This window comes from Eschrichtius robustus, chromosome 2 (genome assembly GCF_028021215.1).
Source record: "Eschrichtius robustus isolate mEscRob2 chromosome 2, mEscRob2.pri, whole genome shotgun sequence".
Taxonomy (NCBI): domain Eukaryota; kingdom Metazoa; phylum Chordata; class Mammalia; order Artiodactyla; family Eschrichtiidae; genus Eschrichtius; species Eschrichtius robustus.
This window is the reverse complement of record NC_090825.1, coordinates 122,905,437-122,924,373: the sequence shown is the minus strand read 5'-3', so window position 1 is coordinate 122,924,373 and position 18,937 is coordinate 122,905,437. Positions and strand designations below refer to the sequence as shown.

The 18,937-nt window shown below is 37.8% G+C and overlaps 1 protein-coding gene across 6 annotated transcripts in view; it reads right to left on the bottom strand.

The window, feature by feature from the left end:
• RBM27 (RNA binding motif protein 27) overlaps nucleotides 1–18,937 on the bottom strand; it is a 64,881-nt gene extending 45,944 nt beyond the window's left edge. For all 6 annotated transcript variants that reach the window (XM_068536111.1, XM_068536113.1, XM_068536112.1 and 3 more), the window contains exons 1-3: nucleotides 18,693–18,937; nucleotides 7,005–7,123; nucleotides 4,616–4,740 (exon numbers count right to left, since the gene is read on the bottom strand). In XM_068536111.1, the coding sequence (XP_068392212.1) occupies nucleotides 4,616–4,740; nucleotides 7,005–7,123; nucleotides 18,693–18,751 (303 nt within the window). In that variant the 5' untranslated portion in view covers nucleotides 18,752–18,937. The remainder of the gene's footprint in view (nucleotides 1–4,615; nucleotides 4,741–7,004; nucleotides 7,124–18,692) is intronic.

The window sequence follows — 18,937 nt, the reverse complement described above, 5'->3', positions numbered from 1 at the left end:
GTCCAGGAAGATCCCACATGCCGCGGAGCAACTAAGGGCTTGTGCACCACAACTACTGAGCCTGCACTCTAGAGCCCAAGAGCCACAACTACTGAGCCTGCGTGCCACAACTACTGAGCCCGCATCCCACAACTACTGAAGCTTGCATGCCTAGAGCCCATGCTCCGCAACAAGAAAAGCCACCGCAATGAGAAGCCCGTGCACTGCTACGAAGAGTAGCCCCCGCTCGACACAACTAGAGAAAGTCCGTGTGCAGCAACAAAGACCCAACCCAGCCAAAAATAAATAAATTTTAAAAAAAAACAAGAAAGAATACTTGGGGGCTTTAAAAATATAACCTTTTAGAGATACCTGCTAAGTATTTACAGATGAAATAATATGTCAGGAATTTGTTTAAAAATAATTTAAGAGGATGGAAAGTGCTTGAAGGTACAGAAAAAGACTGCCCATGGATCTATAATTATTAAAGATGAAATGAGGGCTTCATGGGGACTCATTACATTTTGCCTTCTTTCAAGCATTTTCATAATAAAAACTTTTTATATAAGTTAAATAAAAATAATCTGTATTCTTTTCTATTTTAAATAAAATTTCCAGAGCTTCCTGCGGTAAGGATATGTTTTTCCACAATTATTTAAACCTTTTACTCTGAAATGAGTTACACAGCACTAAACTGTCATATTTTTCTTGAACTAATATGAAGTACATGTAAAGACTTCATACTCCAAAACCTCTTACCTACTTTGAGCCTAGTATTCTAATTAGAGAATATGAAAAGTGAATTTCTTTATAGAATCAGATTATGACCAGACATGCTAATTTTAAAAGTTTTTCTTCTGTGTTGTCCACCTGACTTAAATTCTTCTACCTCACATCTTCTTTTAGAAGTTTGATCATTACACACATATTTAAGAAGTTTTAATTACTTATTATCTTCGTCTATCAGGGCTATACAAGTGTGAAAGCCTCCATTCCACTGGACCATTTTAGATATAAAAGTATACTAAACAGGTATGTGGATGAGGCAGGATTGGCCCTGGGCTGATGAGCTGCTGGGGTGATGAATACTGGGAATTCATTCAACTATTCTGTCTCCTTTTGATGTGTACTGAAAATTCTCTAAAACAGGGCTGTTTTTTTTAAATTAAGTGAAATAAAGGTACTTTCAGAAAAACCAAACAGGGGAAAAACTGTGCCGGAGGCTCTCATATTTCCAGTCATAAATCCATGCATTGGGTCTAAGAAAAACTGCCTTCTAACGTTTCAGATGATTGTGATATAGTGTGAATAAGGAATTATAATATCAAAGATCCACTATTTTCATGATTATTCTTTTGCATGTTCATGAACTCAGACAGACAGGGTAAAGGGTTTGATGACAGCTAATTATAACCACAGCAAATTCAGAAGTAATTTTCCAAACGCAGATAGAACACATTGTGCTTCATAAATCATGGCACATATATACCAAGTGTTTTTCCAGCCTCAGGATGAGTTGTGCCAATGATCCAAATTCTCCCACCTGGTTCCCTGTGTGACCAATAGTTTTATTGTAAAACTGATGGTATCGTGTAGCTGGGGACCAAGGAAGAAAGTTAAAACAGCCAGTCCTCAGATTTGCTCCCGTGCTCAGAGCAACTGCATCAACTGAGCACAGACCAGAAAAAGAGATAATTAGCCAAAGGCAGTGCTACCTCAAATCCCCTTCCTTCAATGTTATCTAACAATTACTATAAACTATCATATTTACACACTATTCTACAAGCTATTATTTGTTAGTAATGACAATTAAGTTACGTATAAAAGCTTGGAAAATGGGGAAAATGCCAGGCAGCATCATTTGGGGTAGTTATACATATACAGAAGCTGAAATGCATTTTTCATAATTTTCAAAATTAGAATTTACTACAAAGATACAAAATGAAATAGTGCAACAATTTGGTTTTTTTAAACTGTTCTTTCAAAACTCAAAATAATGCAATTTTCCTCATATTCAAATGAGCTGTCTTTCAAACAGACACTTCCAATCCACTGACCTTCAATGACTGTAAAAAAGGACATACGCTGCAAAAATTTTAACTTATTATAAAAAGATTTAACGTATACCTTTTTTTAAGTTCCCTGACCAGGGATTGAACCCGCACCCTCGGCAGTGAAAGCATGGAGTCCTAACCATTGGAGAGCCAGGAATTCCCTAACCTATACCTTAAACCAAAAATTACACACTATCAAGTATGGAAGTAAAGTTTCTTCCTATTTCCATTACTTGAAGAAACATACTGGGAGCCCCTTCTTTTTTTTTTTTTAATTGATGTATAGTTGATTTATAATGTGTTAATTACTGCTGTATAGCAAAGTGACTCAGTTATACACATATATACATACATTCTTTTTTTTTTAATATTCTTTTCCATTATGGTTTATAATAGGATATTGAGTATAATTCCCTGTGCTATACGGTAGGGCCTTGTTGTTTATCCATTCTATATATAAAAGCTTACATCTGCTACCCCCAACCTCCCAATCCACCCCCCCCCCAGCCCCCTCCCCCTTTGCAAGCACCAGTCTGTTCTCATGTCCATGATACTGTTGCTGTTTCATAGACAGGTTCATTTGTGCCTTATTTAAGATCCCACATATAAGTGATATCATATGGTACTTGTCTCTCTCTCTGACTTACTTCACTTGGTATGGTAATCTCTAGCTGCATGCCCCTTCTATTTTAAAAAGACTTTATGAGACAACTAGAGAGCATGAGCCAAAAACAAAAAAGTGACAGTAATCTCAAGTGATCTTAATTAAGTATAGCTACATTTTGTTTTCTTTTAATGTTGGATCAGTTCAATCAAGCTAGCATTTAAAACTGTAACAAAGAGACTTCCCTGGTGGTCCAGTGGGTAAGCCTCTGCGCTTCCACTGCAGGGGGCACGGGTCCGATCCCTGGTCAGGGAAACTAAGATCCTGCATGTTGCATGGTGTAGCCACAAAAAAAAAAAAGAGGAGGATAAAAATGTATCAGAAATGACAACTAAATGCAACATGTGATCTTCAGAATGAATCCTGTACCGGAGAGAAAAAAAAACATGCTATAAAAAAAGGACACTGTCAGGTCGACTGACAAAACTGGAAAACAGACAGTAGATTAAAGTGTTTTATCGATGTTAGGGGACTTCCCTGGTGGCGCAGTGGATAAGACTCCATGCTCCCAATGCAGGGGGCCTGGGTTCAATCCCTGGTCCGGGAACTAGATCCTGGATGCCACAACTAAGAGTTCACATGCCACAACCAAAAGGTCCCACAAGCCACAATGAAGATCCTGCATGCCGCAACTAAGACCCAGTGCAGCCAAATAAATAAATAAATAAATAAATATTTTTTAAAAAGTGTTTTATCGATGTTAAAGTTACTGAAACTGATAACGGTACTAAAGCTATCTAAGAGAATATCCTTATTCTTATGAAATACACAGAGTATTTGGGGATCAAGGGTCATGATGTATCTGACTTACCCCCAAATGATTCAGAAAAAAATAGTTCTGGGTGAGGATATATAAAGAGAGCAAACAGGGCAAATCTTCAATAGATGAATCCAGGTAGATGACAAACAGGTGTTTTGGGTACTATTCTTGCAATTTTTCTGTAAGTTTAAAATTATTCCCAAATAAAAAGTTTATTAAATAATTATAATAAAAACAAAAGTTGGGAAGTACTTCTATATAATAACCAACATTTATGTGCCAGGCACTGGACTAGGGTGTGGGGTGGGGGGTGGTGTATAGATCTCATTTAATCCTCAATGAGATAAGTACTACTATGATCATCATTTTGCTGACGTGAAAATGAAACAAAGAATAACTTATTTTAAAGCTACTATTTTAATTCATACAGCCTAATTTTGGAGCCCATATTCTCATCATGTAATACTAAATACTACAATATCTATATATAAAAAGAATTACAAATGAACTCTGTAAAATTTCCTCCTTGGTTCAAACAATTAGACTACCATCTAAATCATGTTTTTATACTTCAACACTGTGAAAACATTTATTTTCCTTTTCTTTCCTATGTTGAAAGTGATGTTTATAATTCCATTAAGTAAAAAAAACTATATGGTTAAAAAAGAAGAAATGGTTTCTCTTCACATGAAAATGATGTAATGATTTCTCTTGAGGTTTCACTAATACTTTACTTTCAGTCAAGCCTATTTTTTTTTTTTTAATTTTATTATTTTTTTTGGCTGCGTTGGGTCTTTGTTGCTGCGCAGGCTTTCTCTACTTGCAGTGAGCGGGGGCTACTCTTCCTTGCAGTGCTTCTCATTGAGGTAGTCAAGCCTATTTTTAACCAAGTTTTCTTTTTCTAAAAGTCACTGGAAAAGATTTCCCTGAACTCCTCAATATTACTAAAATATTTCTTGTAACACTAAACAAGCTACCTGAAATTCTTCCAACTCCTCAAGTCCAAGGAACTAAGAAGCCCTGATAAAGAATCTGCACCATGCCCAAAACCCAGAAACTTCCATCAAGAGAGTTCTAAAGAGGCCAACTACCAGCTAAGAATGATACTAGTAATAAGATCTAAGAAGCGCCCACAAGCAAAAGAAAACTCTGCATTACCTCTTCTTTAACTTCTTCTTTTTCTTGGACTGGTGGTTTTGGCTCAGGCTTAACTGGTTCCAAAGGTGGAAGGTAGTTCTTAGTATAGAGACTTTCAAATAGTTTATCCACAAAACCTGAAGTCTCTAGGAGAAGAAATAATATGTAAGTGTTACACAAACAAACACCAGAAGTTTGACAACACTATTGGCAAAGCTGAGGAAAGTGGGACATCTCATACACCGCTGGTGGAACTAAAAATGAGCCTAACCCTTATGGGGGAGAACCCCTCTTCTGGGTTTTAAACCCTTTGAACATACTTGCACATGTACAGAATGATTTATATGCAAGATTGCTTGTTTGAGTACATAAAAGATTGGATACAACCCAGATGTCCATGAATAAGAGACTATTTAATAAATTATATGACAACTGAACAGAACACAGAGTGGCTATAAAAAGAATGCGTACTGATAATATCAACTCTCAAAGATATAAGATTAAATATTTTATCTATTTATATTTGCATTAAAAAAAACCCTGAAAGGACACAAAAATGACAAAGTTGTGCACTGGAGGTGGGAAGGGAGCAGATGAGGTGAGAGAGACTTTTCATGGCATACCTTTATATTGTTAGATTAAATGTACTGCCTACTCAAAAATTTAATTAAAAATATTTTTAACTCAGTTGAACAATAAACTTTGACATGAGAATTGATATGAAAATATCATTTTGTGTCTTACTTAAGGGCTGCTCTATTTTGTAACTCTTCAGACTATTTGAATGGGGAGAAACAGATGAATTTATTACAAATTAAATGTCAAAATATTTATATTATGTTATTCAAACCAAAGTTAAATCACTTTCATTGGTCCTACCCCTCAGGAACAGCTAAAGAGCATATTAGAAGTACAACACAGACTCTGCTTACACTGCAACTATTACACATTTTACATAAATAGCTATTTCTAAAATGTCAAATTAATTTTTCTTCAGAAAAGCATCTTTTCATAAACTTTTTTATGCTATTAATTTGTGCAGTAAGCATTTCCCATAATTATAAAATTGTGAGCTCTTGTTACACATAACTTTAAGACAAATTAATCAGACCATTCAAAAGCCCTCATGATCAGAAGACCTTCTTCAAATGCTTCTGTATTTCTACAGCATTTTTTAAAACAGGTACTACTTTTGTAATTTAAAAGACATATATCGTGACTATCTTTAATTAAAACTAAGTAATATAAATTAATACATTTAGAAAAGAAAATACTCATCGGTACTGGAAGAATCCTGTATTAGATTTATTATGTATAAAAAGCCTTAAAAATGCCCCCAAAAATATGTAATCCTGTGTTTTAGATTGAGAAGCCATATTTACTATCTTTTCTTTCTCAGTAAATATTTGAGTTAAAGGGTATCGTCTCATTACCAACAGCTAGATCAACTAGTAAGTATGAATTATCCACATTCCTGTTTGTCCATTCAACAATATTTAATGAGTATCTTCTACATGCCAAGCCTGTAGGTTCTGAGTCACCAATCTCAACAAATGGAAAGACAAAGGGGAGGTGGGGAAAGAGATACACACAGATAAACAGGCAAATAAACATATAACATGACAGGGAGTAACAAGTGCCATGAAAAAATAAATAAATAAAGCAAGGCTGGGAAGAGGAGAGAGCGATTAGGGGCATGGGGTATACTATATTGTATACAGGATGCTCAGGGGAAACCACTCGAGAAGATGACATTTGAGAAGAGACCAGAAACCATAAGAAACCATGTTTCAAGCAAGGGTAAACAGTGTTCAAGAGCCCTGAGCTGGGAACATGTCTGCCATGCTGAAAAAACAGCAAGGTGGTCAATATGGCTAGAATAGAAAAAGTGAGGGGGAATGGTAGGAGATGAGGTCAGAGAAGCAGCAGGGAGGCCCCTAGTAAGCTCCGCAGACTACGGACAAGACTTTGATAAGATGATGAAGTTAAAGACACAAAGAGAAGAGGATCATGCCCCTTTCTTCTTGCATATCAAGAAGCCCCAGCCAAGAAGAAGAAAAACAGATACCTTCATTGTCCTAATAAACAGTAAGAATAAGCAACTTCATTATCCTTAAATTGCTACCCCTCAACCATCAACCAGGCTCTACCACAAGCTGCAAAGGATTCATTCACCTAAAAAGCATTTGAGTTACCACTGCCTCAATATAGGAGAGAAGCAGAGAAGGAAAGGGAAAAAAAGTTTTGCCAAAATACACAATAAATAATTAGGCATGAATAGGTATATTCAAGTATTTCAAGGACCCTGACCAATTTCCTTCCTTTCAAGCTTTATCTTCAAGATTTTATCGGGAAGTTTTAAATTTAAAATCTTTACTTAAATACTTGGTTGAAGGCCTATAATAATTACCTTTTTGTAAAAATACGTCAAGTTGATCGGCACAAAAGGCTTTCAATTCTTTCTCAGGTTTGTCCTTCTTGACCAGTGCTACAACATAGTTGGCTAAGGCTGACGGGTCAGCATCACATCTAGTTAAACAAAGAGAAAACAAAAATTTTTAAACATTTTTTTTCAAACACTGATGTCATTAATGAAGTCACCCCTATTTTAGAAAGCTTTAAGTAAAAAACTTTATTTTAAAAAGTGACTGCAAACAAAGGCGACTATTTTAACAAACAGCATATATATATAGTACAAGTAAGTTTTTCTTTTTCTGCTTATTCTTATAAAATAATTTGTCTCCTATTTTCAATGTTCTAATCACACTCAGAATTTTGGACCAAATCTGCATTTATTTGCTCTCAGTGGTAATAGGGAAAGAGTGGCAATGGACCCTTAAGTTGCAGCTTGACTCCCAGCCTGTAGAAGCACTATGAGTATCCTCAGGAACTATTTGTTCCACATGATCAATGAGGAAGAAGCAGGGAAAGTGTGATGCGACAGCTTTCCCCATTCCCTATAACCCCAAGCACCAACATCTAAAAACGGCAATCAATTTCCACTACTAATCTTCTCAGTGAGGATCTTAAGGATCTTTTTAAGATAAAAAGTGAGAACACAAGAAGGATGTCACCTTAAATTTTATTGGCAAACACTTCAGCAGCTATAAGCAAGAAAGAAAAGATCTGGGAGAACAGAAAGGACAAGAGAAGTGGTGAAAGGGCAGCAGAGATAACCTTTGTCTACGTCACTTTTTTTTTTCTAGTCAGTAGTAACCTGACTTTGACATTCAAAATTATCTCCTATGCCAGGGCGGTACATGATCCTTGAGTAGCAATCTGCCAGACTTAACATTTTATATATATTACATGAAATAGAAAGTTTCCATGTTATAAAAAATATTTATATACACACTTATATATTTATATTCTATTTTCCCCATAAATGTACATTTAAGTAACATATCCTTTGTGGCTTCACAGCACTGTTGTGAAGGTAAAATGAAAAAATTCAGAATGACAGTAAATAAAATCATTATGCAAGCAAAGTGATCATATCCCTATAATACACTATTCAAATCTAACTAATCTTATTCTATAATCCTTGGGCCTCTACCATCAATCAGAAAGTTAAAAAGTTTCAGTTCGGGCTTCCCTGGTGGCGCAGTGGTTGAGAGTCTGCCTGCCAATGCAGGGGACGCGGGTTCGAGCCCTGGTCTGGGAGGATCCCACGTGCCGCGGAGCGACTAGGCCCGTGAGCCACAATTGCCGAGCCTGCGCGTCTGGAGCCTGTGCTCCGCAACGGGAGAGGCCGCGATAGTGGGAGGCCCGGGCACCGCGATGAAGAGTGGCCCCCGCATGCCGCAACTGGAGAAAGCCCTCGCACGGAAATGAAGGCCCAACACGGCCATAAATAAATAAATAAAATTAAAAAAAAAAAAAAAAGTCAAGAATTAAAAAAAAAAAAGTTTCAGTTCAAGGTATCAATCACATTTCCAATAACTTTATGAGATTAGTAAATAAAAAACAAGCACCAGCACCCTTACTTCCTTTCTAGTGTAATGTATACTTTTAAAATTAATAATTCCAATAAAATAGCAGACTTTTTTCATTGTCAATATTAACACTGTTTCAGGCAAGGCTGGTTCTTTAAATATCCATGCTCATTTATGCACCAAATTCTAAGAGAGCAAATTGTAATTTTGTCAATTTTACAAAACTCAAAACTATAAAAAAAAATGATGGGCAAAGGTCAAAGTGCACTAGGAGTATAAGTATACAGATGATGAGCTACATATTAATTTAAAAAAAGCTGGAATTTTAAAGTAAAAACTATTACATTTTGTAGAATTATGAACAGATTACCTTAGTAAATCCAACTGCTAAATTCTAAAATGGATATATAGCATTTCCACCTTCAAAAAATGTTACCCATGCCATGCCCACCTTGGCACTTCCATAAACAGCTTAAAATAGAGATGTGTAGATAGACTTCATTTCACTCCTGAGAACAGTAAGACGTTTGATCAGTATAGTTCTAATCAACATTCAAATGGAGGAGAGGAAAAAGAAATTACATCTCTACCTTTACTTAGAAAGTTCAGATCCTGGATAAGGAAGATATTCTAAACACAGAGAGAAAGGATTTTTTAAAATAAGTAAGAATGGAAGAAAAGAAGCAATGTTATTTTCCCCGATGTTACAGGGACCTTCAAGGAGTCTCATGACCTAACAGGTATAACACTGGGTAAGGATATGAAGTATCTAGTGAGAAACAGGCAAAACTCAGATTACTGGATAAATGAGGTGAGTTAAACACACCCAGATATCTTATACATATATTCAGTATTCAGACTCTGAAAAACAAATGCAGAGTTAGGTTGTTTCTGATGAAATACTTCTTGATGTGATAGTGTTAAAACTCAAGATGGGGGACTTCCCTGGTGGCGGAGTCATTATGTGTCCGCCTGCCAATGAAGGGGACACGGGTTCGAGCCCTGATCCGGGAGGATCCCACATGCTGCGGAGCAAATGAGCCTGTGCACCACAACTACTGAGCCTGAGCTCTAGAGCCCGCGAGCCACAACTGCTGAGCCCGCGCGCCTGGCGTGCTCTGAAACAAGAGACGCCACAATGAGAGGCCCGCGCACCGCACCGCGGCGAAGGGTGGCCCCCGCTCACGACAACTAGCGAAAGCCCATGGGCAGCAACAAAGACCAAACACAGCCAAAAATAAATGGATAAAATTTTTTAAAAAACCAAAAAAACTCAAGATGGGACTTCCCTGGTGGCGCGTGGTTAAGAATCTGCCTGCCAATGCAGGGGACACAGGTTCGATCCCTGGTCCAGGAAGATCCCACATGCCACAGAGCAACTAAGCCCGTGCACCACAACTACTGAGTCTGCGCTCTAGAGCCCGCGTGCCCTAGAGCCCGTACTCTGTACCAAGAGAAGCCACCACAATGGGAAGCCCGTGCACCACAACTAGAGAAGGCCTGCGCGTAGCCAAAAAAAAAAAAAAAAAAAACCTCAAGATGAATAGTTACAAGAAGGTAAAAGAGTAGAAAAAGACTAGACACCAAGAAAAAAGAGTGATCACAGATTCTAAATATTTGTTTAATGTGAGTGAACAACTGACTGTTAATAACTGATAGTTAGAATTCTGCACCAAATACAAAAGCATGTTTACAGACAAAGGAATGGGACCATTTAAATTTAACAGCTCCTAATATGTATCCATAAAGTGCACCGTGAAGGAAATTGCCAGTCTGAAATAATGAGTCATGTTGAAACTTAAATACATTAGGGAGTTTTTTGCTGTAATTTTCTGTACCTTTATGATTGCTCTTATTTATTCTTTCATCACCACTTACCATATAATCTTTAAAAACTGACAATTACAATACTGTAGCAGCTATGGTACCAATACTAATAGTAGCCCAACAAGACTTCCAGAAGTGTGTCACAAAAATCTGAGCATGTTTAAGATCCTTGGTAGATTACAAAACAAATGCAGGGCCACTTCCTACTTCTCTTACACAAAAAGCAGTACCCAAGAAGAGTATTTAAAACCTTTTAGCTCTTCATTTGTAACCAAAGCTTATGGAAATTCATTTCTGTTTAACTACAGGGACAAGTACATTTTGGAAAGAAAGAGATTTTAAAATTCTGGAGCCATGGCTATGTTAAATACACACGTTTCTAGACAAAAAGGGGCTTCCATTATAACAAAGAGATTAGAAAAGGTAATAATATCCACCTAAAATTACTTTCTACTGTAGTCTTTAAAAGACCTTAACAGCATAATCAATCAATTATTATCCATTTTATAGATACCTAAATCTGTAAATATGTAAAGACAAATCATGTGATCCATTCAAGATCAGGCAGACAGCTTACCTGTGGAACTAAAACTCAGCTGCAATTCCATGCAAGTAAAATCTATCACAGCATATACATTTTTCAAATGTTTATCTGCACAACAAATTAATGTATTGTAAGTCTCAACCAATAATCACCTTTCAGTTAAAATAAAGAACCAACAAAAGAAATTTCCTAAAGTTTAATGGAAGTTACAAATGAGGATTCCTTAAAATTCACATCTTGCATAATAATGTCCTAAGAACGTTTCAATTATCTATTTTTTAATTTAAAAAATAAAAATTGACTAGAATTAATTTGTATCAGGGGAAGTGAACAGAAATATTGTCCTAAAAATGTCTTATCTATAAAAACCTCAAATTTGTCTTTTTCCTTCTAAATGAAATCTCCATTGCAGGTACTGACACATCTACTGAGCTAGCACCTCAGCTTTACAGAGTTAGACATATACCCAATCCCAAGAACAAAGAGTAAAGATTCTCCCTTACTTTAAGTCCCAAGCCAAGAAACACCACTAACTACTTTAGGAAAAAGCCAAGGCTACCTAAACCTCATCCATTTTCAGAAAAACCTACATGTTTCTGAATGTGGGCTGTTTTAAGTTCTACCTCAGTGTGATTTTTGTTTCAGAGGTGAGACAACTAATGACTATGCTACTGGGCCACAGGAAAAAAACCTCCTGATCCTAATGTGCATCAACAGCCATTAAAAATGTTCATACTCACGGGGCTTCCCTGGTGGCGCAGTGGTTAAGAATCTGCCTGCCAATGCAGGGGGCACGGGTTCGAGCCCTGGTCTGGGAAGATCCCACATGCCGCAGAGCAACTGGGCCCGTGAGCCACAATTACTGAGCCTGTGCTCCGCAACAAGAGAGGCCGCGATAGTGAGAGGCCCGCGCACCGCGATGAAGAGTGGCCCCCGCTTGCCACAACTAGAGAAAGCCCTCGCACAGAAACGAAGACCCAACACAGCCAAAAATTAATTAATTAATTAATTAATTTTTTTAAAAAAAAGTTCATACTCAGGACTTCCCTGGTGGTGCAGTGGTTAAGAATCCGCCTGCCAATGCAGGGGACACAGGTTCGAGCTCTGGTCTGGGAAGATGCCACATGCGGCAGAGCAACTAAGCCCGCGTGCCACAACTACTGAAGCCTGCATGCCTAGAGCCTGTGCTCCACAACAGGAGAAGTGCCCGCTCGCCGCAACCAGAGAAAGCCCGCACGCAGCAACGAAGACCCAACGCAGCCAAAAATAAAGAAATAAATTAATTAATTAAAAAAAAATGTCCATACTCTTTGACTAGTAGTTGTACTTATGGGAAACAAACCTCAGGAAATAAAGCCAAACGCAGAAAATATTATGGGTACCTAAGAGACACTAAATACATATACATGTATTATATAAAAACAGCATTATTTTTAACAGAAAAAGGAAAGTCAAAGTAACCACTCTTATTGTTGAATGTTTATGAAACATTAGGCATCCAAAGTGATTATTATAGAAACAATACACAAATATTAAAATGCAAACATCAACTGGAGAAATCAAGATAAAAAATTTTACATTTGAGGGACTTCCCTGGTGGTCCAGTGGTAAAGAATCCGCCTTCCAATGCAGGGGATGCGAGTTCAATCCCTGGTCAGGGAACTAAGATCCCACATGCTGCAGGGCAACTAAGCCCGCGTACCACAACTACTGAGCTCGTGCATCTCAACTAGAGAGCCCATGTGCCCTGGAGCCCACGCACCACAACTAGAGACAAGCCCACGCGCCGCAACGAAGAGCCCACGTGCCACAGCAAAGACCCGATGCAGCCAAAAATAAAAAAATTTTTTTAAAAATTTTACATTTGAGTCTAATTACAGCTACATGAAAGTTCATACACAGAAGAGAAACTAGAAATAAATATATACAAATAATTTTATCCTCTTCTGTCCCTTCTACATTTTCTGTAATGCAATAATGCTTTTATTTCTACTTATAAAAAAGTAAAAAAAACAGGAAGTCTGACACTGAGATCGCTGTTCAGAATATTCCTTTGATAAGAAAGTACTGGAAAAATAAGTAAAATCTGAGTTGATTTTATCAGAGTATAAGTGAATAAATATTAATTTCTAAGAACCTGTTAACTCATATTAAGAAACACAAATATTGGTACTTCTACTTCTTTTCAAATGAAAGCTTTCATATTCCCCTTCATTAATTAGGGGCTTTCATAAATGAATATGATGTAGAAGAAAATATCCCTAGACTTATCTGGAGGGGAAAATATATGACTCTCAGTTGTATCTCATTGTGATACTTGGACTATGGCTCCTAGTGCAGTAGCCCCCAGCTAAGCACACCCAGAAAATTAGACTACTAAAACAAAATCTTACTTTTCTAATTGTGACCAACCTAAATATACATATGAGGACATTGATTCATTTAAACATTTACTGAGTCTTAACAAAATGCCAAGCATCTTGCTGGGTAATGGAATTACTTTGAGCAAGACAGACCTTGCCCTGCAGTCACAAGGCTAAGAGATGGAAATGAAAACAAATAATTATAGTACAAAATATCAAATGGTTTAAAAAAAGAGATTAATAATGAAGTAACAACACTGTGAGAGGATGAGACAAGACAGTGGTAGGAAACATAAGGCTATAAAAGCAATATATGGCTTCTAGCCTACAACAATTGGGCCAGGGAGAATGAAGTCAGAAATATTTAGGAGGCGGACCAAAGGACATAAGAACAAATACCTTCCTAACTTAGTATACTATAACTTGCCAAGAAGTCTTCCGGTCAAAATAAGTCTCTTTCTATGAAATAGTGAACGGTCTCCTTAAACAAGTCCCACGGGACTTTACAGGCACACCAATTCTATAAAGCCACTACATACATTTCAGAAAATTATCACTACTTTTTGATCTTAAGAACATATTTACAAAATACTCATTTTACCCTTGTAGTTTATTTATCAGGGAGATGTGATCTAACAGCTGCTACATGGTGATTTTTCTTCCCATTTGAGCAACTGCAGAGATTACTAGTCAGAGTTAACTTGATAAGGACTGCAAACCTATAAGCAGAATGTAAACTTTAGAGTTCAACCCAAGTATACACCCGCTGACCACCGAGTCATAAAATGACCTCAGTGAACCTTATTGCTGCCTTTTCCATCACACTCAGAAATGAAACACAGTCAAATGAAACACAGTCAGGTACAAAGACCTGAACTCACAGAAACTGCACACCAAGTCCTTTCACTAGCAATTCTTGTCCCTACCTATAGCGCCTGTAAGGAGAATCTAACCCTGTCATGCACTAGACTGATTACTTTGTAAGAGGCAGCAGCGCTTAACATTAGTAAGTAAAATCTTTTTGCAAAAAGAGTTCAACATATTTTCACATTTCAAAAACCATAAAATTTCATTTATATTTAATGATTCTGAGGTACACAAAGCACTTTTTATAGTCTGCATCATAATACTCATATCACATTTGTGAGGTAGGTAAAAGGCTAAAGTAATTAACTCTGTTTAATACAGGAAGGTTAGACAATCTCTCCAAAGTCAAACAGTGAATCACATATAGAACTAGAAGCTAAATGCCCTAAGTCACATAATGATGCTCTACTAAAATAGATAGATGATAGATAAATAGATGGATACAACCGTCCAAAAAGTATTACAAACCCCATCACTCTTTTTAAAACATATTATCAGGACAAATTTTTGTTATTCATAGCTTTTTTTCTTCCAGTTTTAGTAAGATACAATTGACATACAGCACTATATACATCTGAAGTGTACAGCATTAATGATTTGATTTACATACATGAAATGAGTATCACAATAAATTTAGTGAACATCCATCATCTCATACAGACACAAAATAAAAGAAAAAATACACATTTTTTCCTTGTGATGAGAAGTCAGGATTTACTCTCAACTTTCACATGTAACGCAGCAGTATTAATTATATTAGTTATGTTTCACTTCCCTAGTACTTCTGCATCTTATACCTGGAAGTTTGTGCCTTTTGACTATCTTCAATTCCCCTCCCACCACCCCCCACCTCTGGTAACCACAAATCTGATCTCTTTTTGTATGAGTTTGTCTGTTTGTTTTTGAAGTAAAATTGACCTACAACACTTAGTTAGTTCCTGGTGTACAACATAGTGATTCCATATTTCTATACATTACAAAATGACCATCACAAGACAAATTTTTACAATAAGCCTAACAAGCAGCAGTAAATTAGATGTATTTGATATATGTAATATAAATAACTTAAAACATTCCTCATTAAAGACAGCATTTTTGGTAGAAATGCATGTTTGTTGTTGAAAAATGCTTGCCTGAACATTTTCTAAACTTGTAGAAATTTCTCTAGTGATTGATTTATCCCCGAGGTTTACTTAGACCCTTACCTTTAAGGAGTCCAAATACTTAAAATGAGCAGTTATTTCTAATAAAAAGAAACCACAACATGTCCTACTTAAGCATAATCCCTACACAGTCTCTATAACTAGGATACCTAGGAGGTTTTGAAAGTGAAGAAAGATGAGGACCCCAAAGAAGATCTGTAAGTTCAGTCTGTTCATGCAGTGGTAGGAAGAGACAAACTCCTTGACTAAGATGGTTTCTCTCCCGTTTACTGCACTGCCAACAAAAATGGTACTGGGTTTCTCACAGACAGTTAAGGAGTCATTTCTTCTAGCCTCCCTCCTTCTCATTTTCCTCTAGTAAAGTAATAGATATGTCCCACACCTACAAAAGGAGTGGAAGGAAACAGATAAGCTCTAACAGCATGAGATTTCTTATTTGTCTACAGGGAATAATCACATACAAACTGGACTGGCTTAGTAATATCCTGTTACGTGCCTTCGTTTCACTATGACGAGGTGGACCATGCTTAAAAATCCCTAAAAATCAAAAACTTTTATAAATTTAGTTAACTTTTTTTTTCTTTTTTGGCCACCCGTGTGGCTTGCAGGATCTTAGTTCCCAGACCAGGGATTGAAGCCGGGTCCACGGCAGTGAAAGCTCAGAATCCTAACCACTGGACCGCCAGGGAACTCCCTAAATTGAGGTAACTTCAAATTAAGCTAAATAAGAAAGTGCAATAGGAAATGATGTACACAGCTACAGTATGATTCCAACATATCCACTGCAACTACATTATATGAAAGCCTAACAACTGCTCTGAAATGCTATGTTGTAGCAACATGCCAATCTCCTATGAAAATTTTCTTGAATCTGGAATATGCAAAAAGTAAATTTACAAATACAACCCACTTCAGCATATCATTTATTACATTTTAGGATGTCTAAACAAAAAATAATCTCCCATGACAACATACTAAGAATGAAAATATACGTGACCTCGGCATTTGCATTTACTATTTCTTATTAACACCTTCATCCAAAATCATTACTTATATGAGTTAATAAGTATTTTAATTTTGTAGTTCTAGGAAAATCATTTTTATTATTAAAGTCTAAGCAGTGACTTTAGATCTTTTTTAACCCTAAAAAAGTAACAAAATTTTTCTTAAAAGATGCATGATGTGAGCTTTAAGTTGAACATATAACTCAAAACAAATGGGGAAACTAAACAGAAATAATCATTTCGAAAGATAATTTTTACCCATATAAATTACAGAATATCTATGAAAAAAATCAGTGTAAATAGTCAAAAAAAAAAACCTAGTGAAAACACCCTTAGGAGGTTTAAGTTCCCACCCAAACTAAATTCTGACATTACGAAATAAACCAAAAAACACTACCCAGACCAAAACATTTCAGGGAACTTTAAAAAAAAATAGCAATTAACTATAATGTTAAAACTTGTCACCTTCTACCCAAAACATAAAGTACACATTTAATACTTTCAAAAGGATCTCTACCAAAAAACTAAAAACACAAAGATAAAGAATATTCTAATACACCTTTTTCTATTTCTAGCCTCTTCCATATATGGTCAATTTCATTAAATCTACTTCATGATTTCCCACCTTCATTTCCATCTTTGTGCTCCAAGCTTGTTACTGTGTGTAGGGAAAGTATGATGAACACTCAAGAGGCCCATATTCTTCTATAAAACTTTCAAGGGTGTCCAGAAGTCCCTTTCACTTTAATCAAACCATCACTAATGTAAAACTCAGAGGCCCTTAGTGTACATTTATTCATACCTGTGCTCTACTCACACACTCCTCGTCCTCAGAAAGCAAATAAATATCATTTCAGACATCAAAATGCTCCTAATGCTGTCTCCCTTTCCCATCCTACTTCCTTCACAAGGCTGACACACTGGACTACAGATGAGTCTTCCTAGGTGTTACCATCCCAACCCAAGAAACCAAAACGGCAAAACAACAAAAGTTAGTTAACAGGGTTTCTCAGGAGGACAAGGAAATAGACAAACAGGGAAGTAGCTGTCTCCCAACAGCCCCAACTTCACCATACCTCCACACCTCCCCAACTACCCCTTCTTTCCGTCTCTGCAAAAACTCAATTTTTCCACTAAAGTGATCTGATCTAACGAATCAAAGCCTGCCCTTCTCTTCGTCTACCCCTTTTCTTTCAGCCAGAAAGCCCTCCCCTCCACTAGGAGGATAAGTAAGAAGGAGAAGTGACAAGGGGGCAGCAAATGATCCCTTCCCATGCCTTCCTTCTCTCTCCAACCCTCCCTGCAGCTTTCCCTCTTTGCTCATGGAGATGTGTTTCGGAGACTACCTGTGCCCCAGTGTCCCAAATAAGAACTTCACAACCTTGCCCCTTGAAAATGCTTACAAAACCAACCAAAGGTTGATACCACCGCTATTCCTTTCAAGGGTCCCAGCAATATTTCCACAATACTACCCAAAATATTTTTTAAAAAACAAGCCCTGCACCGATAATCCTACACCCCAATATCTTCAGTTGCCCTCTCAGGACTTACAAAACTCATTCCTCCTACTACCCCTTTTATCACTCCAATACCTGTATCCAAAAATCCCTAGAAGCTGCCGGTATACCCCTCCCAGCCCGTCCTCCAATAATATTAGATACCAGAGTAGTCCTTTCAACCCCCAAACTTACAAAAATCTCAATTTTCCCAACCCCTAATGGTATTTAAAAATCATCAGCTCTCCTGGCACTATCAACTCCTCAATAATAACATCCCTCAATAGGCTTATCAGGTTCCCAATAATTCCTAAAACACTTCGATGCCGACAAATCCCTTTCAACTACCCTATTTTAATTCAATATTCTTGAACCTTTAGAGCTCAGTAATCGCTATACATCTCTCCCTACTCTCCTTTTCTCCTCTCATGTTTTCAAAAGGTCCTCGATACTCTGCTTCTAGATCTTTTAGTCCCGGAATATTATTTGTAAAGCCCTTGGTATCCTGATACTCCCTTGAAGATCCCGATATTCAAATTTTAAAGTCCCTCGACAGCCCCGCTTTCTCTCTCAGTTCTCAAAGAGCAATGTTTTAAATTCCCTCACTTCTTTCTGCCCCTTTGAGCACCCCAATATTTACATTTAAAAAACCCTCGCAGTCCTCCCCGCCCTCCTCTCCCCCCCCCCCCGGCCCCCCAGCCACACCGCCTCTACGCCCCTTGCTCTCCCTCCCCCCCACCCTCACAATGGTGATAGTACTACAGAGAAGACATCGCCGGGACCTCCCGACCGCGGCCCCTCCGCTCCGCCCTCCCCCCACGCCGTTTCCCCTCCCCCCACACCCCCGCGGGCCCCCAACGCCCACGTTCGCCAGCCCCGGCCCAGCCTGCCTCACTCACATCGGCTCCAATAACTTGGCCAGCCAGGACTTGAGGGCATCCACATCCTCTATGAGCATGGTGCAGGGAAGGCGGGCTCGGCCGCCGCTCCTGTTCGGGCCTGCCGCGGGTCACCCCTCGCCGCCTCCTCACGCCTTCTTCACAGCTCTCAGTGCTCCAGCCCACCGGGCATCTTAGGAGACTTCAACCTACTCCCCCGGCCGGGGCCTAACAGGAACTAACCCAAGAGCCCTCACTCAACGTAG